The 22,670-nt window shown below is 46.3% G+C and overlaps 2 protein-coding genes across 2 annotated transcripts in view; one reads left to right on the forward strand and one right to left on the reverse strand.

The window, feature by feature from the left end:
- Positions 1-764: 764 nt before the first annotated feature.
- Positions 765-21,342, reverse strand: LOC142255224 (uncharacterized). Its single transcript, XM_075326738.1, has 2 exons — positions 21,249-21,342; positions 765-4,381 (listed from the first exon to the last, which is right to left on the reverse strand). The coding sequence occupies exon 2, from the start codon at positions 4,369-4,371 to the stop codon at positions 829-831; it is 3,543 nt and encodes a 1,180-aa protein (XP_075182853.1). The 5' UTR covers positions 4,372-4,381; positions 21,249-21,342; the 3' UTR covers positions 765-828.
- LOC142255225 (pre-mRNA-processing factor 39-like) overlaps positions 21,298-22,670 on the forward strand; it is an 85,289-nt gene continuing 83,916 nt past the window's right edge. Inside the window, exon 1 of the mRNA XM_075326739.1 lies at positions 21,298-21,402. Within this exon, the coding sequence (XP_075182854.1) occupies positions 21,360-21,402 (43 nt within the window). The 5' untranslated portion in view covers positions 21,298-21,359. The remainder of the gene's footprint in view (positions 21,403-22,670) is intronic.

Consider the following 22,670-nt stretch of genomic DNA (forward strand, 5'->3'; position numbering starts at 1 on the left):
CTGTGTCCTGGCACTGACCTCAGAGGTTCATCTGAGTTCATGACAGCACACAGAGACAGAGCTGCGGGATGACAATGAAGTCGGGTGCAGTTCATCCGAGTTCATTCTTATTGCCTGGCTCTCTCTGTGTCTGCTGTCAGCGGGCATGTAGCAGAGCTGAATTGCCGGGGGACCGCACTGACAAAAATGCATCCAAAACGCACGTAAAATGCATCCAAAATACATGCGTTTTGGATGCATTCTTTTTGTCAAAACGCAGTGTCAAGTCTGCCAGCGGGTGCGCTTGTTTCTGCACTTATCTTGACGCAACGTGTGCGCACATAGCCTTGATATGCATTGCTTATATAATCATATTCTGCAGCACTTTACATACATTATCACTGTCCCCATTAGGGCTCATAGACTAAATTCCCTATCAGTATGTCTTTGGAGTGTAGGAGGAAACCGGAAAACCCGGAGGAAACCCACGCAAACATGAGGAGAACAGTCAAACTCCTTGCAGATATTGTCCTTAGTGGGATTTGAACTAGGGTCCCCGGTGCTACAAAGCAACCATGCTGCCCAATATAAAAGTATGTTTTCTGTGAAATATTGCAGCAGATCTGAGTAAAGTAAACAGGGCTGCAATAACCGACTCAGACTGCTAATGGTTCTGACAGATTCTCTTTAAGAAATATGTTGACACAAGAACAGGAAATAGAAATATTAACCACTTTATAACATTCAAAATGTAAACTTTTTATAGTTGTATAAATATAACTCAATATACACATAATATATCATATACATCACTATACAAAGGAAATGATTGTTTCCAGAAGTCTATGGTTATTGAAATGTTTTCTCCTCTCTGACAAGTGCTATAACATCATTCATAATGTCAAGAAGAAAGTTTTGGCAAGTTGGCTCATACATTGCCTTAACAATCCAGGACTTTTGACCTTTGGAGGCCTCTAATCTCTGTGTCCCAGACCCTAATGCATCTTCATGTGACGCATTTTTCACCACTTCCTTCACCCTATGGACATTTCTGTTATGGTCGAGGGCAGCAAGTTGTGTTCGCGCCACCATAGAGTCCATGAAGAAGTGGAACGTCTTTGGCCGATATTTCAGACAAGCGCTGTGGTAGATCTCTAACTCTCCCATGTGACAGAGGAAGGAAAGTTGCTTTAAGTCTTTTAGTAGTGATTTATTCTCCACTATGTTTTTCAGTTGTTCATAGGCGGGTGAATCTTTCTCCAGCCAGTTTGTGTTGTTCACCACTTCTTCTGGGAGAGGCGGATGATGACAGGCTTTGCAGTCACTATCACCTCCCCACTCATGGACATTGGTGACATGATGAAGGACAGATTTCCATTTTTGGATTAACATATCAGGGTTTTTACAACATGTGCAAGAGCTCCACCAAATATGGTTCCTGATGGCCTCCACCCATTCATAGAGGACTTCACAGTCTTTCTGCTTCGCTGCCAATAAAACCTCATTGCCTATGGATTTAGATAAATGCCACAGATCTATCTGATGTACGATACTCGGATAATTGTCCTTTAGGATTTCTTGTACAGCGACACTTCTGTCAGTAACAATCATTTTCACATCAGCATTCATAGTCTGGAGATCACCCATTGTCTTCTGGAATCCGATTTTTTCTGGGGTTTCTGATGTCACTTCTGGAGTAACCGGCTCCACAGAAAATGAACATATTTTTTTGCTTCGCACGTCCATCAGTGAGTACACAGAATACTTGGGAGAAAACCCAGGATTGTCTAATTGTTGGTCTCCTGCCAAGCAAAGTGCTCTTTCCCGGATACTTCGTATGACGGCTTTTTGCTCCTCCTTCCAGTGATGGTTAATGGCCGGGAACAGGTACATGGATTGGTTTTTATAATAAGTCGTTTTGTCTATTGATTTCACATTGAGCAATTTGAACATGTGTTGGGTTTTTAGAAAACTTGATCCGCTGAGCAGCACTGCTGCCGATAACAGGACATTCCCCAGTGGCTGATATCCATGTCTTGGCTGGCTTTCCCACAGTAATCTTGTATGACCGGACCGGCACCGAACCTCTACTGACAAATATGATCCAATCGTTTCCTTCCTGTAATGTGTAAGAGGCGACGTACATTTACTTTCGGACATACACGGTATCATCATGATCAGTTTTTTGAGGCAGGATTCAAATACAAGATACTTTTCTTCTTCAACGGGATTTTCCACTGGTGAATCCAAGTCCTGGAAGACTCGTTTTACGTCATCTTCATCATCACTTGGAGCCAAGAATAATTCATCTTCATCCTCACTCAATTCATTGATATGAAAGGAGGAGTTGCTCAGGTCTTTTTGTTCGTCATTGGTCTGTAGATCAGATGTTTCCCATAAAATAGAGTTTTTGCAAATTGGAGGGAACGTTTCACATGGAATGGTGGAAAGCCGTTCACTTTTGGGTTTTTGTAATCCAGAGTTAGTGATGTTCTGTGTAGGGATAGAAATTGGAAAATTATCTTCTTCTGTTTTAATATTGGGTTCTACTTTTAGTGTATTCATGTCAAAATCTGGTATTGTAAAGGTACTCTTAAAAGTTATTGCTGATAGAACTTCTTGCCCTGATGATGAATCATCTTCTTGTTTGATACTGATTGCTTGTTTTTCCTCTAAATTAGCACCAGATACATCGACTTCCGAATCCGATAACATTTCAACCTTAACAAGATCTAAATTAATGTTTTCCAAATCTTCACTCTGATCATTGTCACTGTCACTTGTGCTGGATGGACTGCAGCCATTAAATCCTATGTCTTCTGGGCTGGAAAGAGATGTGGTTGATTTTAACTTATTAGCAGTTTGGCTTTCACGTAATAAAGTGCACATAATTTTACGATGTTTTTTATATATCTTAGTTTGTGTGTGTATACTTCTTCTCCTATGGAATGAGCCTGTAGCAAAACAGCAACTTTTTGTATTTGTGCAGAAATCAGTGTTGACACCTTTGTCGACCATTAAAGGCTTCTGGATCAGGCAAGATGGCTGAATGATTGATGCGCTGTGTGGCAGGAAGATAAGCTTTCCTGTATTATCAGATATCATAGTGGACAGGACGGTTGGAGCACCAGATGATACATTTATAGGTTCCAAATAAACAATATTTTCCTCCAGTTTTCTTTTCTTTGATGGCGGCACACAGTCGGGGGTTGCAGATTGGGAAGAAGGTTGTTTTTGTACAACAGAAGGTGGTTTATTTGCCGAAGCAGATGCTGGTGGTGTCTGTGTCACAGAGGATGCATTCACAGAGACTGGAAGAACTGTCATGGGGGACGGCTTTGTTTCACTAACAATAGTTAAAGGATTATTATCTGATGGAGCTGTGAGAGTTTGGTAGGTAACTTGAGATGTAGAGATTGCCGGACTGGATGCTGTCGATAAGGATACTTTCGGAGAGGAAGAAGAGATAGATGATGAGGTTTCGGAGTTTGAAGACGTTGTTTCTGATCTAAGTTGGTTATCCAAAAGCAAGTTAGAATTTGTGGAAACAGAAAAAGGTGCCTCCAGAAATGTGATGGGGGCCATTGTACTTTGCTGCAAGTTAACTGGTGTTAACTGTTCCTGTTGACCACTTTGGGATGATACTTTCAATTGTGAAATTGTAGGTGTATTCTGATGAACAATTAATGGTGATGATGGTACTTCCGCAATGGATAAGGTAGATGGTTTTGCTATAGATAACTGGTCATTTACACAAGACACGGTAGAATTTTTTTTCGTGGTGGTTGCACTTAGTTGAATAGTTACTGTTGATGTTTTGTTGCCAACTACTCTTTTAGGCTTTTTATCAGTTCCACTTGATTGAAAAAAAACATGTTGAGGAACCACAGGAATTAAAGTCACGTTCTTAACGGTGGGTTGTGAGGATGCCTTAGGGGTAACAACAGGAACCTCAACTCGATACATACGTAGTGTCTCAGAACAAGTTGTTTTTTGGCCCTGAGCCGGTGGAGCAGAAGATGTGAGTGGTTCACAAGAAGAACCTGATGATCCCAATGCTGGTGGATTAGTTCCAGATACTAAAGATGGACCTTTGGATGGTCTTATTGTATTAAAAATGGTAGGAATGGCGTTCTTCTTCAATATTCTCCGACATCCGTCATAGCGGTAAGAGTCATGTGAGAAGTGTAAGGAACATAATCTATATGAGTCATTTACTTTTCCTAGATACACTTTTATAACCATTTGGTCAACAACGTCGGCATCATATTGTCCTGTCTGCATCAGCCATAGCTTGATTCTATCGGGTTCTCTTGGAAAACTATGAAGACTTATAGAACGATCATATTTCTTTCTTGTTGGAGTACAACCACGTACAACACAATTTGGCATGATGAAATACCTACATAGAAAAAAGTAAAAGATAGAAGTAAACCTTCAGAAAGCATTAGATATTAAAAGTGGAACGTTTGAAAAAGCAGAAACATTTTACCTTTCCATAAATGAAGGTAACAGTACATTCAGATTACAGGTGGTTTCCAGCAATTATGTGTACAGTTACATCTGATGGATGGTACGGGCACAGGAGTTCTGCTTATATTCCTTCCGAATAGGGATCAAGTTGTTATATACAGCTGAGCTCTTGTTGCTTGTGCTAGACCAAAACCCAGGTCCGATCTCAGCACTATAACCCAGCACTATAACGTGCTGGCTGCTTGGGGGTAACTCTACACTCTGCTCTCTATTTCAAGCCACACATCCAATCACCTACTGCCGCTTCCAACTCAAAAATAATTCCCAGATTCGTACATTCCTTCCCAAGAAGCTGCAAAAACACTAGTGCATGCCCTTATTATCTCCCACCTGGACTATTGCAACCTCCTGCTCTGTGGCCTCCCTTCTAAAAGTCTAGCACCCCTACAATCTATTCTAAACTATACTGCCTGACTAATCCACCTGTCTCCCCGCTACACCCTGGACTCTCCTCTCTGACAATCCCTTCACTGGCTTCCCACTGCCCAACGACTCCAGTTCAAAACCCCAACCATGACATACAAAGCCATCCACAACCTGTCTCCTTCATACATCTGTGACCTAGTCTCCCGGTACCTACCTGCACGCAACCTCAGATCCTCACAAGATCTCCTTCTCTACTCCCCTCTCATCTCCTCTTCCCACCATCGCATGCAAGATTTCCCCCGTTCATCCCCCATACTCTGGAACACTCTGCCCCAACACATCAGACTCTCATCTAGCTTGAAAAGCTTCAAAAGGAATATAAAGACCCACCTCTTCCGACAAACCTACAACCTGCCGTAGCCCTCAGTCCGCTATAGCACCGCACGACCATTTCCATCCTCACCTACTGTATCCTCACCCATCCCTTGTAGACTGTGAGCCCTCGTGGGAAGGGTCCTCTTTTATCCTGTACCTGTCTGTACCGTGTATTGTTTATGATTATTGTACTTGTCCCTATTATGTGCACCTCTTTTCACATGTTAATCGCCATGGAAGAAATGGCACTATAGTAATAAAAAATAATAATAATAACAACCCCTCAGAGGCCACTGTCAATAGTGAAAGCGGCATGTGAGGAGTTAGACAAAACGGACATTCATCAGTCAGTCCATTGGCAACTCTGCAGCATGACTGGTGCAGCACAGTGCAGGAGACACACAATGTAGTAGTGCATCTGCAGGAAACACAACGTCATCCTCCTGAGTGCTGAAAGGATACTAAATATCTTGTAGGGGAGTGAACACAGACCTAAGGAGTCTCCTCCTCGAACGACACATTTGATACTTAAAGTGCACATTATCAGAGTAGAGAAAAGCCAAGTAGACTAAGCAGTAAGCAGAGGTTCAAAAGCCACTTAATTAAACCAAATTATCCCAATAAAGCTATAGATTAATAAAAAGTTTCTTTATTGATGGCATATTAAAAACATAGACACAAACATTATTTAAAAATTACCATAATTAAAGGCAGGGGGAGCACGTACTATACCCACAATAACCAAGCATATACAGTAAATTTACTAAATCCTAGCAAGCCAAATAACAAGCTCAATGTATATACTGAAGTTTAAAAAGAGCATTTCAAAATATATATATATATGCAGTTTACAACATCCCTATATTGGTAAAATACCAGCAAAAACCTGCATTAGTGGCTGCCCATTATAACACTTTGCTCATATAAAATACCAGACCTGCTGCCATATTAATGGTATAATACTGCTCCCCTGCCAGCCACTCCAACACGTGTTTCACACCGCTTCCTCATGGAGTGATGTGGAGGTAGGCAGTAAGCATTCTTATATAGGACCGGCACATGTGTATAGTTAATCAACCTCCCCATACCTTCATATGTGGCGCCACCATGTCAGCGCCCCGACCGGAAGTCCAGGAGCGCGTCACTGTCGACCACGTCACACGCATGCGCAGAGGGCATAAATTATAAACCAATAAATGAATTGATATGAAGTGGTTTATAATTTATTGTTATATGGAGTGAGCTTATTTATCTAATAAAATTGATGGCGGGCGTCAGGTGTATTAACGTATGGGTATAATATGGTTTTATTATAAGGGGCTTGGTATGGATGGGTTGCTATTAATTTTAGTATAAATAAATTGGCTAATTTTTATGGTAGGTATATACTTGGTAGTAATGTGGTATAGTATTTATTGATATAATATAATGAATTGTATATTAAATGGTATATATTTTTTGTACAATTTTATTGTATTTAATTTTTACAATATATTTCATTTTTTCACTTTATTATTTTTTACCTTATTTTTTCACTTTATTATTTATTTATTTTATTTTTTCACCATTAAAATTTTTTTTTATGGATAAATTTTATCCTCGTTTTTTCACTTTTATATATAATATATATATTTTCACACTTTTTTCATGTGTTTTATCACTGGTCACTTGATTGTATATTATTAATTATCTCACGTAAATTTTTTCGTATCAATGATAATAATTTTGACACAATAATTAATTAAATTGCTCACGTGCACTTTTTAATTTTCTATATATAAATTTTTATTAATAGTTAAATTTATTTATTATTGTATATATATATATATGTAATTATACAATCATGTATCATTTTTATTATGTGAGCTTGTTATGATTGTGTGGATATATGGTGTGTTATGGCTGACTGTTTGGTTTATGAGTAATGTATGGTTCATGGTTTGCCCTTTTGAATATGTTATCTGCCCTATGTTATGTGCCTTTCATCTGACGTCCTGGGGTTTTGCTGGGGGACGTATACTTCCCCCATCCGCGTCATCATATGCCTGTGCATTGGTGGCGTGGGTTGGGGCGTTGCGCCCCTGGGCTTCCTGTTAGGGCGGTTTCACAATGCGGTCATGTGACCTGATTAAAACATGTGACATTCCTCATGCCGTGCGCCGCTTGTTTGCGTCCCGGCGGTTGCTAGGGGATGCGTCTCCCTCGCCCACGTCATCGCATGCCCTCTGCGCATGCGTGTGACGTGGTCGACAGTGACGCGCTCCTGGACTTCCGGTCGGGGCGCTGACATTGTGGCGCCACATATGAAGGTATGGGGAGGTTGATTTACTATACACATGTGCCGGTCCTATATAAGAATGCTCACTGCCTACCTCCACATCACTCCCTGAGGAAGCGGTGTGAAACACGTGTTGGAGTGGCTGGCAGGGGAGCAGTATTATACCATTAATATGGCAGCAGGTCTGGTATTTTATATGAGCAAAGTGTTATAATGGGCAGCCACTAATGCAGGTTTTTGCTGGTATTTTACCAATATAGGGATGTTGTAAACAGCACACATATATATATATATATATATATATATATATATATATATATATTTTGAAATGCTCGTTAAACTTCTGTATATACATTGAGTTTGTTATTTGGCCTGCTAGGATTTAGTAAATTTACTGTATATGCTTGGTTATTGTGGGTATAGTACGTGCTCCCCCTACCTTTAATTATGGTAATTTTTAAATAATGTTTGTGTCTATGTTTTTAATATGCCATCAATAAAGAAACTTTTTATTAATCTATAGCTTTATTGGGATAATTTGGTTTAATCAAGTTGTTGGTTTATCCCGGTAGGATATATATAATTTTGGTGATCTATGGTCAACTCTTCTAATTTTGGGTTTATTTATCAAAAGCCACTTAAGCTGCTTTCACACTACGTTTTATTAACATGCGTGCTGAACGTTTTTTTGCTGCAAAAGCGGATCCCGGGACCGGATCAGTGGGTAAGGAGCGGCGCCGGGGCCCCAGGAGCGTGACAGTAGACCCCCTCCCCACAACCTGGCCAGGAAACTGCGCAGAAGAGGAGCAGCGACATTCTCCTGAGGTTCCCAGGATCGTTCCTCAGGACCGAAACCCTCCCAATCAATGAGAAAGTACGACCTACCTCTCACCCTCTTCATGGCCAAGATGTCTCTTACCTCGTACACATCATCATCAGAAGCAAGCGGAGGACGAGAACTACCGGTATCAGGGAAGTAGGGCGAGAGGACCATCGGTTTGAGCAGGGATACGTGGAAGGAATTCGGAATGCGCATCGTGGCTGGAAGCTGCAGTTTGTACGAAACTTCGTTGATCCTTTTGAGACTCTTAAAAGGACCGATGTATCGAGGACCCAACTTGTACGATGGGATCTTCAGCCGGACGTATTTGGAGGACAGCCACACCTTATCTCCCAGGGAGAAGTGAGGAGGATCGAGGCGTCGTTTGTCGGCATGTTTCTTCATCCGAAGGGAGGCACATTCCAGGGATGTCTTGACGGCACTCCATATGTTGGAGAAGTCTGTGGAGAGTGCATCAGCAGCAGGAACACCAGAACTAGAGGTCACCGGCAGCGGCACAGTGTCAGGCTTCCGGGATTTCCAGTTCTCTTTTGAAAGAGCTTGCCCTCGGTTAACATGGAGTTTGCTGTTCTGTTGCCCTACTTCCTGTCCAGCTGCTTAAAAGGCCGCCTCTAAGCTTAGTCCAGTGCCTGAGTATACTGCTTGCTGTGTGCTCCTGCTTTGCTGCTCTTAGTTCCTGATTGACATTTGGATCCTCCTGAAAAACAACCGACACCGACTCTGGACTTTACCCGGTCTCATCAAGCTGTGCCCGGACTCCGTCTGCCGTCTTTGGTCAGCACTTCTGCCCGGTTCCTTCCGGTTCGTAACCACTCTGGACTCTCATCCCGTGTGGACATTTTTGGACTTTACCTATTGCCCCTTGTGTCCCGGCTGCTGCGCATTTAGGCCTTCTGGGGTGATTGCCAGACAGTCCCTGTATAGGGGTTCGCTCTTGGTGGTCTCCCTGGGGGAGTCCGGTGCGTGGCCCCGGGAATTCCCTTCGCTCCGATCCTGGAAGGTATTTCTTGTGTTTATTGTTCTACTGTGTTTTGTTCAGTTTGTGTACCTATCGTTGGTTACATATTATAAACATCTCTGCACCAAGAACTCGTCTCTGGTTGTCATTGCCCTAACGCTATCGAAATCCTCAGTACATACAATAGTATTACATTATACTCAGGCCATAAAAGGATTTCGCTGGGGCAATGACTGAGACACGAGTAGATCAGCTTTTTTCCATGATTAACTCCTTGCAGCAGGAGATGGAGGCGGTGCAGACTAAACTTAGAGATGTGGAGGCACAGCTGGGCCATGATCACCAGGTACTGGGTCCGGCTATTCAGGATTTGCAAGTCAGAGTGGAGGCTCAGGAAGCCGTCCCCACTACGTCCGTATCAGCTGCCGGTATGCCTAGGTTACCCCCATTTCGTTTCAGTGGTGATCGTAGTCAGTTTCGTGGATTTGTTAACCAGTGTATACTGTTTTTTGATGTACATGCCGATTATTACCGTTCTGACCGGTCAAAAGTGTTATGTATAATCATGTTGTTAACCTCACGAGCACTGGCTTGGGCTAATCCTATGATAGAGAATCGGGATATCCGTTTAAATCACCTGGATGACTTTCTAACCGCAATGGCGCAAATGTTTGATGATCCGAATCGCCGTGCTACCGCTGAATCGGCTCTCCTTTCCTTACGTCAGGGAAAGCGGTCTGTCGTTGAATACGCCACTGAGTTCAAGAGGTTAGTGGTAGACACCGACTGGGGAAACAATGCGTTATTGTCAGTTTTCAGAAAAGGTTTGTCCGGTACCATCAAGGACGAGTTAGCTCGTTCCGAATCTCCAGGGGATTTTGAACTGTTTCTCCAACACTGTGTGCGTATTGATACCCGCTTGACGGAACGTAGACAGGAAAAATGGGCAGCTGTAAACCGGGTAACCAACTTTGCGTTTCCTTCCAGAGAACCCGCTCTCAGGACGCCACGGGAGGCCGAGGACGTTCCTATGCAAGTGGACTCTCTGCAAAAGCGAGAGACCAACGAACGTCGTGAACACCGGCTCCGTGAGCGTTTGTGTTTCTATTGCGGTCAATCGGACCATTTCTTGATTGACTGCCCGAGACGTCCAAATCGCCCAAATAAGGTATTGGCAGCCATGGCAGAGTGTGACAACACGGACGCAGAGTCCGATATCTCTGAGGCAAGTGGACACCTGGATGCGGTATTTCCCTTGACTGTAATGTCAACATCACCTAAGGACTCAGAAGGGAAATACACCCATTGCTCGCTTCCCATTCAGATCCGGTGGGAGGGACAGTTAATACCTACATCTGCTATGATAGACTCTGGGGCAGGGGGTAATTTCATGGACTCTTCTTTTGCCAGGAAACACGGTATCCGGACTCAACAAAGATCCTCACCGGTTACCATGGAGACGGTAGACGGATCTCCGTTAGTTTCTGGACCAGTCGATCGGGAAACAGTACCCCTAGAATGTGTGATGAAGCCAGGTCAGCAGGAGACCCTTGTTTTCATGTTGATTTCTTCTCCCCATTTTCCGATTATTTTAGGAATTCCGTGGCTACGGTCTACAAATCCAGTCATCGATTGGGAGACTAAGGAAATATCCTTCCCACCGCAGAGTGGTCCGACCATTAGTCCAACTGTACCGGTTCCAGTAACACCGAATGCGGAGGGCACTGTACAGGTACCTGTTCTACCCCCGGTTTATCATGACTTCGCTGATATATGCGACAAAAGAAAAGCAGATCGGCTTCCCCCGCATAGACCGTATGATTGTCCCATAGACTTACTCCCAGGGGCGGAGATCCCGTTTGGTCATGTCTACCCGTTGGCGGCACCTGAGCTAGAAGCACTTAAGGAGTACATCGATGAAAGTCTAGCCAAGGGATTTATTCGCCCTTCTACCTCACCAGCAGGGGCACCCATCTTTTTCGTGAAAAAGAAAGAGGGGACTCTGAGACCTTGTATTGACTACCGGGAACTAAATAAGATAACCATCCGGAACCGGTATCCGTTACCGTTGATTCCTGAGCTATTGGAGAGAGTCCAACAGGCAAAGATATTCACTAAATTTGATCTCCGAGGGGCATATAATCTACTCCGCATACGTCCCGGAGATGAGTGGAAGACAGCGTTCAGATGTCGGTATGGACATTATGAGTACCTAGTGATGCCTTTTGGACTTTGTAACGCTTCTGCGGCTTTCCAACACCTAGTCAACGATATTTTTAGGGATATAATGGACCAATTCATGGTGATTTATCTGGATGATATCCTGATCTTTTCTTATTCCCTACAGGAACACCAGGAGCACGTCAAGACAGTACTTACCCGTCTGAGGGATAACCACCTGTACATTAAACTGGAGAAGTGCGAATTCCATTGCTCGCAAATACAATTTTTAGGATATGTCATCTCTCCTCAGGGACTGAACATGGAGTCTGGCAAGATACAAGCCATTCTAGACTGGCCGGAACCGGGAAACATCAAGGAGGTACAACGCTTTGTCGGTTTTGCCAACTTTTACCGACGCTTTATCCGTAACTTTTCAGAGATCGTCCGTCCCATCACTCTGTTAACCAAGAAAGGACAGAAGTTTGTGTGGTCCGCCCAGGCCCAGGAAGCTTTCAATCGTCTCAAGGTTTGTTTTACCTCAGCGCCAATACTAGTACACCCGAATCCCGCACTCCCCTTTATTGTGGAAGTCGACGCTTCCGATTATGCATTAGGGGCAATCCTTTCTCAAAGGACTGGGGACAAGAGTCTCTTGCATCCGTGTGCTTTCTTTTCTCGCCGGTTGTCCCCTGCAGAAAGGAACTATGACATTGCGGACAAGGAATTGTTGGCGATTATTTCAGCTTTTAAGGAATGGAGACACCACTTACAGGGAGCTGCGCAGCAAGTGATAGTACTCACAGATCATCGTAACCTGGAATTTCTTAAGTCTGCCAGGTGCCTGTCTCCACGGCAAGCCCGTTGGAGCTTATTCCTTAACCAGTTCAATTTTATCGTTACATACCGTCCAGGTTCACGTAATGGGAAAGCCGATGCCTTGTCCCGAATCCACGCCATGGACTCCGTGCCTGGAACCCCGTCTCAGACCGTGTTATCAGATGCCAATTTCGTTGGAGTAATCCAGGACCAGGACTTGTGGAAGGACATCAAGCTGGCCTATGATGGTGACGTATTTCTTGCTGCCCCCCCGAATGATGTGACTCTTGTTCTTCGGAATGGTGTGTGGTTGAGAGAGCGACGTATTTATGTCCCGGAGGCCGTAAGACTTCGGGTTCTCAAGTTGGTCCATGACTCCGTGTTGGCTGGTCATAGGGGGGTACAGAAGACGCAGGAATTTCTGAGCCGTTTTTTCTGGTGGCCTACCTGTTTAAAGGATGTAAAAGACTATGTCCACTCATGTGTGGTTTGTGCCCGGTGCAAGGTCCCTCGTGTGGCTCCTACGGGACTCCTCCAACCGTTACCCGTTCCATCTCGCCCTTGGGGATCCATCTCAATGGATTTTATTGTGGAGTTGCCAGTCTCAGGCGGTCACAATACCATTTTAGTGGTGGTGGATCGGTTGACAAAAGCTGCTCACTTTATTCCGTGTACCGGTCTTCCCTCAGCCGCAGAGACAGTGGATTTGGTTATCCAGAACATATTCCGTTTGCATGGGGTACCAGATGAGATCATCTCTGACCGGGGCGTGCAGTTCACGTCTAAGTTCTGGAAGGGGTTTTGTTCGGCACTCCAGATTGATGTCTGTTTATCTTCTGCATACCATCCTCAGACAAATGGGCAAACCGAACGGACTAATCAAACCCTGGAACAGTACCTCCGATGTTATGTCAGCCATCTGCAGGACGATTGGTTGAAGATGCTTCCTTTGGCGGAGTTCTCGTATAACAACACTCAGAGCAGCTCCACTAAGGTAACGCCCTTTTTCGCTAACTTGGGTTACCATCCGAATGTTTTGCCTAGGTCACCGGTTGCGGTTTCGGTGCCAGCGGTGGAGGACAGATTGACGGAGCTACGACAGAATCTGGAGGTTCTAAAGGACACTGTGGCTTCGGCTCAGGAGCGTTACAAGAGGTCGGCAGACACTCACCGGAAACAGGCACCCATGTATAAGGTAGGGGACTCGGTGTGGTTATCCACCAAAAACCTGAGATTGGGTGTTCCTTCGCAGAAGCTGGGACAGAAATTCATCGGTCCGTTTAAGATCACCAGGATCGTGAGCCCTGTGGCCTGTCGGCTGCGGTTGCCGCACCATTTAAAGGTACACCCGGTCTTTCATGTTTCTCTCCTCAAACCAGTTTCCCCTAATACGTTTCATGGTCGTGTCGTGCCTCCTCCTCCACCTGTGATGGTTGACGGCGAGGAGCAGTTCGTGGTTGAGGACATTATTGACTCCCGGCTCCATCGTCATCGGCTTCAGTATCTGGTGCGTTGGCAGGGGTACTCCCCCGAGGACGATTCCTGGGAACCGGTGGGTAACATTCGGGCGCCCCGGAAGATTGCTCAGTTTCATCGGCGGTACCCGGACAAGCCAGGCCCTGATCCGTCCTGAGGCCGTTTCTGGGGGGGGGGGAGTACTGTCAGGCTTCCGGGATTTCCAGTTCTCTTTTGAAAGAGCTTGCCCTCGGTTAACATGGAGTTTGCTGTTCTGTTGCCCTACTTCCTGTCCAGCTGCTTAAAAGGCCGCCTCTAAGCTTAGTCCAGTGCCTGAGTATACTGCTTGCTGTGTGCTCCTGCTTTGCTGCTCTTAGTTCCTGATTGACATTTGGATCCTCCTGAAAAACAACCGACACCGACTCTGGACTTTACCCGGTCTCATCAAGCTGTGCCCGGACTCCGTCTGCCGTCTTTGGTCAGCACTTCTGCCCGGTTCCTTCCGGTTCGTAACCACTATGGACTCTCATCCCGTGCGGACATTTTTGGACTTTACCTATTGCCCCTTGTGTCCCGGCTGCTGCGCATTTAGGCCTTCTGGGGTGATTGCCAGACAGTCCCTGTATAGGGGTTCGCTCTTGGTGGTCTCCCTGGGGGAGTCCGGTGCGTGGCCCCGGGAATTCCCTTCGCTCCGATCCTGGAAGGTATTTCTTGTGTTTATTGTTCTACTGTGTTTTGTTCAGTTTGTGTACCTATCGTTGGTTACATATTATAAACATCTCTGCACCAAGAACTCGTCTCTGGTTGTCATTGCCCTAACGCTATCGAAATCCTCAGTACATACAATAGTATTACACACAGAAGGCTGCAGACCATAAACAATACGGAAGGGAGAACTGGCGTAAAATTCACTGACATGATTGTAGGAGAACTCAGCCCACGGGAGCAGCTTGGACCAGTCGTCATGATGGGAATTGACGAAGTGCCGGAGAAAGGATGTCAGAACTTGGTTGACTCGTTCAACTTGGCCTTTTGACTGAAAATGGTATGCAGACGAGAAGTCCAGAGACACTCCTAGTTGTTTGCAGAGCGCCCTCCAGAAGCGCGAGGTGAATTGAGTTCCCCTGTCGGACACTATGTGCAGAGGAAAGCCGTGAAGTCAGAAAATGTGTTGAATGAAGTTCTCTGCAAGTTCCGGAGCAGAGGGCAGTCCAGGCAAGGGGACGAAATGAGCCGTTTTGGAGAAACGGTCCACCACGACCCAGATGGCTGAATAGCCAGAAGACGATGGCAAGTGCGTGATAAAATCCATAGCAATATGCTGCCATGGTATGGAAGGAATGGGCAGAGGCAAGAGACGACCAGAGGGCAGCTGCCTGGGAGTCTTGTTGCGGGCACAGGACGGACATGCCGACACAATAGAGATGACATCCTTGCGGAGAGACGGCCACCAGTAGTGACAGGCGATCAGGCACCAAGTCTTCTTATGGCCCGCATGTCCAGCCACCTTCGAGGAATGGCCCCATAGAAAAACTTTCCGTCTGTCGTTCTCTGCAACAAAGGTCTTCCCCGGGGGAATGTGTGACAAGGTGATCGGAGACACCGAGATGACCTTACTAGGACAAATGATGGACTGGTCCTTCTCGTCCTCTTGCTCTGCAGGTACAAAGGACCGGGTCAGGGCATCCGCCTGCACGTTCTTGTCAGCGGGCCGGAAATGGAGTTGAAAGTCAAACCGGGCAAAAAACAAGGACCACCGGGCTTGTCGCGGATTGAGTCTTCGGGGCGAGTGCAGGTATGCCAGGTTTTTATGGTCGGTGTAGATTATGACCGGATATACAGCCCCCTCCAGCAGGTATCGCCACTCCTCCAAGGCCAGATTTATAGCCAGGAGCTCCCGATCGCCGATGGTATAGTTGCGTTCCGGGACGGAGAAGACCTTAGGGAAGAAGCCGCAGGTAACCATTCTTCCGGAGGACGATTTCTGCATGAGTACGGCACCGGCACCCGAAGAGGAGGCATCCACTTCCAACGTGAACTGTCTATTCAGCTCGGGTCTATGGAGAACTGGAGCGGAAGCAAACGCCTGTTTCAAGGAATGGAAGGCGCCTACGGCCTCAGGAGACCATTCCTGTGGATTCACTCCTTTCCTAGTCATGGCGGAGAGGAGGGCCGTCCGGGCTGAGAAGTGGGGAATACATTGACGATAATAGTTCGCAAATCCGAGGAAGTGTTGAATGGCTTTCAGTCCGGAGGGAAGAGGCCATTTAAGGATGGAGAACGCTTTCTCCGGATCTATCTGTAGGTCTGTATCAGAAATAACGTATCCAAAAAAAGGAAGGGATGTCTGTTCAAACACGCACTTCTCATACTTGGCGTACAGGCGATTCTCTCTAAGCCTCTGCAGGACGAGACACATATGCCTCCTGTGGGTCGATATGTCCGAAGAAAAAAACAGGATGTCGTCCAGATAGACGACCACACAGACGTACAGCAGGTACCGAAAGCTTGGTGAAGATGCGGGCCCCTCTAAGCTGATCGAAGAGCTCTGGGATGAGAGGAAGAGTGTATTTGTTTTTCACGGTTATCTGGTTTAGACCCCTGTAGTCAATGCATGGCCGGAGGGATCCATCCTTCTTGTTCACAAAGAAAAAACCCGGCCCCTGCAGGGGATGCAGATCTCCAGATAAACCCCCTCGCCAGGTTCTCAGCAATGTATTCCGACATGGCCTGTGTCTCTGCTGGCGACAAGAGATACACGTGACCTCGGGGAGGAGTAGACCCTGGCTGCAGGTCTATGGCACAGTCATAGGGTCTATGCGGTGGCAATATCTCGGCTTCTTTTTTGTCAAAGATGTCCGCAAAGGACCAATAGGCGGACGGCAGTCTTGGTAGGGAGTCTGGTGTCGGAGGCTGATGGAGTGGACGAACTGGTTGCAGACAAGTCTCTTGGCAGGCCTGGCCCCATCTAGTGATCTCCCCGGAATGCCAACTGACGACAGGTTCATGTGCTCGAAACCAAGGTAGCCCCAGCAGGATTGGGTGAGCCAGCTTCGGCAGGACGTAGAAGGCGATCTGTTCAGTGTGCAATGCACCTATACGGAGTTCTATGGGTGTTGTGACGAAGAGCACGGCCTCGGAGAGGGGTCTCCCGTCCATAGAAGCGAACACCAGGGGTTCCGAGAGTGGCGTGACAGGAATGCGATATTTGTCCACCGTGGCCTGTTGTATGAAGTTGCCCGCTGAACCGGAGTCCAGATATGCCTCCGCAGTGAACCGGGAGCCCTCCACTGTCACTTGGACGGTCAGTGTGACCGGGGACGAGAGGGCCTTGGCGCCTAGGGTGGCCTCTCCTACCAACCCTAGGCTTTGGAGTTTCCCGGCCTTTCAGGACAAAAATGGATCAGGTGTGTGTTGTCTCCACAATAGAGGCATAGGCCCTTGGTGAGCCGCTCCGCCCGGCGTTGTGCCGCTTGACCCAGACGATCCACTTGCATAGGTTCGGAGGTAGAAGAACCGGACGACAGCAACTGTGGGGGAACGGACGTCTTCAGAGTAGGAACATGACGCACCGGTCTCCTCTCACGGATTGCTTCCTTGGTCCGTTCCTGGAAGCGGAGGTCAATCCGGGAGGCCAGAGAGATTAGACCATCCAAGGTAGTTGGTACTTCACGTCCCAGAAGGTGGCGGACAACGCTTCGTTGTTCCATCCTAATTCAGAGGCAAGCGTGCGAAAACGGATGGCGTACTGGCCAACCGTTAGAGCTCCTTGGCGTAACCGAAGGAGTGAAGAAGCCGCTGAGGTGGTGCGTCCGGGCTCGTCAAAGGTTCTGTGAAAGATCTCCAGAAAGTCCCGAATGTTGTGGGTCACCGGATCTTCTCACTCCCACAGGGGATTCATCCAGGCCAATGCCTCCCCCTCTAGATGAGACATCAGGAAGGACACCTTAGCTTGATCCGAGACAAAAAGATGTGGGAGTAACTTGAAATGCAGGGAGCATTGGTTCGGGAAGCCTCGGCAGGTCTTGGGGTCCCCAGCATAGCGAGGTGGAGCAGCGAGGCGGAGTTGCGAAGCTAAGGAGGAAACCGGTGCGGACGCTGCCGCTGTTTGTTGCGCCGACAGAGACGTGGCTGTTGCCTGTAGAGTGTTCAGACGGTTGTCCACTGACGACATGAAAGTCAGCATGCGGGTTTGGGTCTCACGCTGTCGTACCAATTCCTGTTGTAAACAAGCCAGCTGGGACGCCTGTATCTCGGCGGGATCCATGGCTTGTTCAAACTGAAGCGTTCAGTCCAAAAGTGGATCCACGGGACCATGCACCGGACTCCCCCAGGGAGGCCACCAAAAGTGAACCCCTATACAGGGACTGTCTGGGGACCACCCCAGAGGGCCTAGATGCACAGCAGCCGGAACACAGGCGGGATACGGGGAGTGTCCTTGGAAAGTCCGGGCATAATATGGGGACCGATCCCGCGGTGGCTTCGGACCGGAAGGAATTTAGACGGATGACCGAAGCCGGGCGAAGACAGCAGGCGAAGTCCGGAACCAGTATTAAATGAAGGCTGGAGACGTCGGATGTAATCCAGAGCCGGTGGCGGAGTGAAGCAGTGGGAAGATGGTGAGATCCACTGCTAACGGACACCGTGGAATCTCCAGGGAGCCGGAAGAGCTGAGGCATACACCGGGTGTCAGGTTCTGAGTGTAGAGACAGGGTTAATCCAGGAACAGAACACAGAGGGCTTGAACACTAGTACAAGAGACTAAACTGCAAGAACTCATTGAACAAGCACCGCCCATATGCAAAAGGAAGTCTATTATACCCTGCACCTGTAATCAACCATATCCTGTTCCAGGGATGCTGGCCCTTTAAGAAGAGGTGAATGAGGGTGCCCGCGCCCTAATGCGCATGCGCAAAGCCCGGGAGCCGGCGGAGACAAGCACAGGAGGCCGGGGACAGGACGCAGGGGGCAGAATCCCGAACTGCAGCAAGCCGGCGGGACCGCCGAGCAGGGAGCACGGGAGACGCAGGGGAACAGGAGCGGGAGCAGCGCCCGCGGTCGGTACGCACGTGGACTGTGTTAGGGTTAGTGGATAAGGAGCAGCGCCGTGATCCTGGGACCGGATCAGTGGGTAAGGAGCGACGCCGGGGCCCCGGGAGCGTGACAGCCAGAAATGACTGCGCAGACACGCGATTTAGCCCAGCTCCGTGGATGATGACGGAGGCATCAGACACGTCAATCACCAAAGGAGTACGGTAAACAGCGGCAGGAGGGGAGACAGGAGCCTAAAAAGAGCATGCCCATCCGACTATAACAGGTCATTTGCATATGTGGTGGCAGATTTTATATAGTTATTTCTGGTGTCTGCAAGGGGAGTCAGGGAACAAGGTGCACCTTCACAGAATGCAGCCCAGGAGCAGCAGATGGTGATACTTTTGGTTCAATACTGAAAAAACTGGTGACAGGTTCCCTTTAATAAAATGATTTGCAAAGTCAAATAACTTTCAATACTGCAAAGATTAGCAAACAAAAAATGGCAATGTACTCTTTAAAGGGGTTGTCAGATTGTTTTTGCCTCACTTTATGTAATTTCAGACTTATGAATCCTCACTGCATGCGTGTGGACTATTTGTCCACCTTTCAATGAAATGAAATGCTATGGAGGAGACCCAGGAGGACTTCAGTGCTGACATAGACATAAAAAAATCTAGAATGCAGTTTGCCAAAATGTACGTGAGTAAAGGGGGCTTTACACGCTACGACATCGCTAATGCGAACTCGTTGGGGTCACGAAATTGGTGACGCACATCCGGCCGCATTAGCGATGCCGTTGCGTGTGACACCGATGAGCGATTTTGCATCGTTGCAAAAACGTGCAAAATCGCTCATCGGTGACATGGGGTCCACTCTCAAAAATCGTTACTGCAGCAGTAACGAGGTAGTTTGTCGTTCCTGCGGCAGCACACATCGCTTTGTGTGACACCGCAGGAACGAGGAAGCTCTCCTTACCTGCCTCCCGGCCGCTATGCGGAAGGAAGGAGGTGGGCGGGATGTTACGTCCCGCTCATCTCCGGCCCTCCGCTGCTATTGGGCGGCCGCTCAGTGATGTCGCTGTGACGCTGCACGGACCGCCCCCTTAGAAAGGAGGTGTTTCGCCGGTCACAGCGACGTCGCCGGGCAGGTAAGTATGTGTGACGGGTCTGGGCGATGTTGTGCGGCACGGGCAGCGATTTGCCCGTGTCGTACAACAGATGGGGCGGGTACGCACACTAGCGATATCGGGACCGATATCGCAGTGTGTAAAGCCCGCTTTAGCCAAAATCCTACTGGGAAAGTAACTTGTGGACAGATGAGTCCAAAAGAGAGCTTTTTAGTAAAGCAAATGATTCTACTGTTTACCAAAAACGGAATGAGGCCTACAAAGACAAGAACATAGTACCTACAGTCAGATATGATGGAGGTTCAATAATGTTTTGATGTTGTTTTCCTGCCTCTGGCACTGGAGGCCTTGACTGTGTACAAGGCATCATGAAATCTGCATTGTAATGCCAAGTGTCAGAAAGCTGTGCTTGTATTCTAGGTCATGGGTCTTGCAGTAGGACAATTACCCCAAACATACTTCAAGAAGCCCCCAGAAATGGATGGAAACAAAGAGCTAGAAAGTTCTGAAGTGGCAGCAATGAGTCCAGATCTAAATTGCATTGAACAACTTTGGAGAGATCTTAAAATTGCTGCTGGGAAAAGACGTTTTCAAATATGAGAGACCTGGAAGTGTCCATAATTCCATTTGAGAGGTGTAAGAAGCTTGCTGATGGTTATAGGAAGCGATTGCAGCTATTTATACCAAAGAGTAAAGGGTGTGCAACCAAATATTAAGTTGAGTGTGCCAACAATGTTGTCCAGATCATCAATAATTTCAAGGGTGCTAACACTTTTGGCCATGACTATCACTTGGCCTTGACCTCCTCTAACTTTATAATAGTTGTTTTTGTTATAGTCTCTTCCAATTGCTCTTTACCGTAATTTGCTGCCAATTTCACGTGAAAATAAATTTTATATATATATAGTGTGTGTGTGTATATATATATATATATATATATATATATATATGCACAGTTTGTATATATATAGTGTGTGTGTGTGTGTGTGTGTATATATATATATATATATGCACAGTTTGTATATATATAGTGTGTGTGTGTGTGTGTGTATATATATGCACAGTTTGTATATATATAGTGTGTGTGTGTGTGTGTATATATATGCACAGCTTGTATATACAAAATATGTAATTATCCATATAGTGTATCTGCAATATATATATTCACACACAAGAGGCCAATACATTATTACTACTACAGACTGTAATTTACAAAATAAAATCCCCTTCATGCTCTCATAATACTGCACAGCCGCATGAATAGATGCTGATACGTGACAGATGTAGTTCAGACGATCACGTCACACCTTCTCCCGCCAGTTACCTCAGCACACTGCGCCGTCTCGACTTCTGCTAATCATGTCGTATTGTCTCTGACGTCATCAACTAGCGACCTAACGGCGCGGCGCTGTGACAGTGACATCAGGTACCGAAGATGGCGGAAACGAGTAGGCTTCAGTCGGGGGCCTGTACCGCAGGTGATTACAACATGAATTGCTGTTGAAAGAGGGTAACGCTGTGCAACCCCCGGAAGTCAGGAATGATGTGTATTACAGCGGCGTGTGTGAACTGAGAGGAGAGGAGGGGGAGGGTGCAGGGGGACTATTAGGATACGTGTGGATATGCAAACACTAAATATATGATGTACATATGTGTGGGTATGTATACAATATATACATATATGTGTGTGGGGGGTGTATTATATATATGTGTGTGTGTTGTATTATGTATATATATGTAAGTGGGTGTATGTGTGTCTGTATATATATATATATATATATATATATATATATATTACACACACTGTTATATATATATATATATATATATATATATATATATATTACCATATTACACACAGTGTGTGTCTGTATATAATGTGTTTATATATATATATATATATATATATAATTGTGTGTGTGTGTATATATTATTATTATTATTATTATTTATTTATGGAGCACCATTAATTCCATGGTGCTGTACATGAGAAGGGGGTTACATACAAAATACGTATACAAGTTACAGTAGACAGACTAGTACAGAGGGAAGAGGGCCCTACCCTTGCGGGCTTACATTCTATAGGATTATGGGGAGGAGACAATAGGTGGGGTGTAGGTCAGGCGGCAGCTCCGCACGGTGGTCGGGCGGCAGCTCCGCACGGTGGTCGGGCGGCAGCTCCGCACGGTGGTCGGGCGGCAGCTCCGCACGGTGGTCGGGCGGCAGCTCCGCACGGTGGTCGGGCGGCAGCGAGTTCATTGTAGATTGTAGGCATTTCGGAACAGGTGCGTTTTCAGGTTCCGTTTGAAGTTTGCAAGGGTAGGGGATAGTCTGACGTGTTGAGGCAGCGAGTTCCAGGAGACTGGGGATATATATATGTGTATGTGTGTATATATATATATATATATATATATATATACACACACATATATATGTACATACACATTATATATTATATATGTATATATAATACATAATGTGTGTATATATATATATATATATATATATATATATATATATATATATATATATATATATATATATATAATGTGTGTATGTATATATGTGTATATGTGTGTATGTATATATATCTGTGTGTGTGTGTGTGTGTATATATATACGGCACGGGGGCTCAGTGGTTAGCACTGCAGTCTTGCAGCGCTGAGGTCCTGGGTTCGAATCCCACCAAGGACAACATCTGCAAGGAGTTTGTATGTTCTCCCCGTGTTTGCGTGGGTTTCCTCCA

The sequence above is a fragment of the Anomaloglossus baeobatrachus genome, chromosome 10, assembly GCF_048569485.1.
Source record: "Anomaloglossus baeobatrachus isolate aAnoBae1 chromosome 10, aAnoBae1.hap1, whole genome shotgun sequence".
Taxonomy (NCBI): domain Eukaryota; kingdom Metazoa; phylum Chordata; class Amphibia; order Anura; family Aromobatidae; genus Anomaloglossus; species Anomaloglossus baeobatrachus.

Bases quoted from the DNA above. Each gene is read 5' to 3' on its own strand.
- LOC142255224 (XM_075326738.1), bottom strand. From the start codon at position 4,371: ATGCCAAATTGTGTTGTACGTGGTTGTACTCCAACAAGAAAGAAATAT.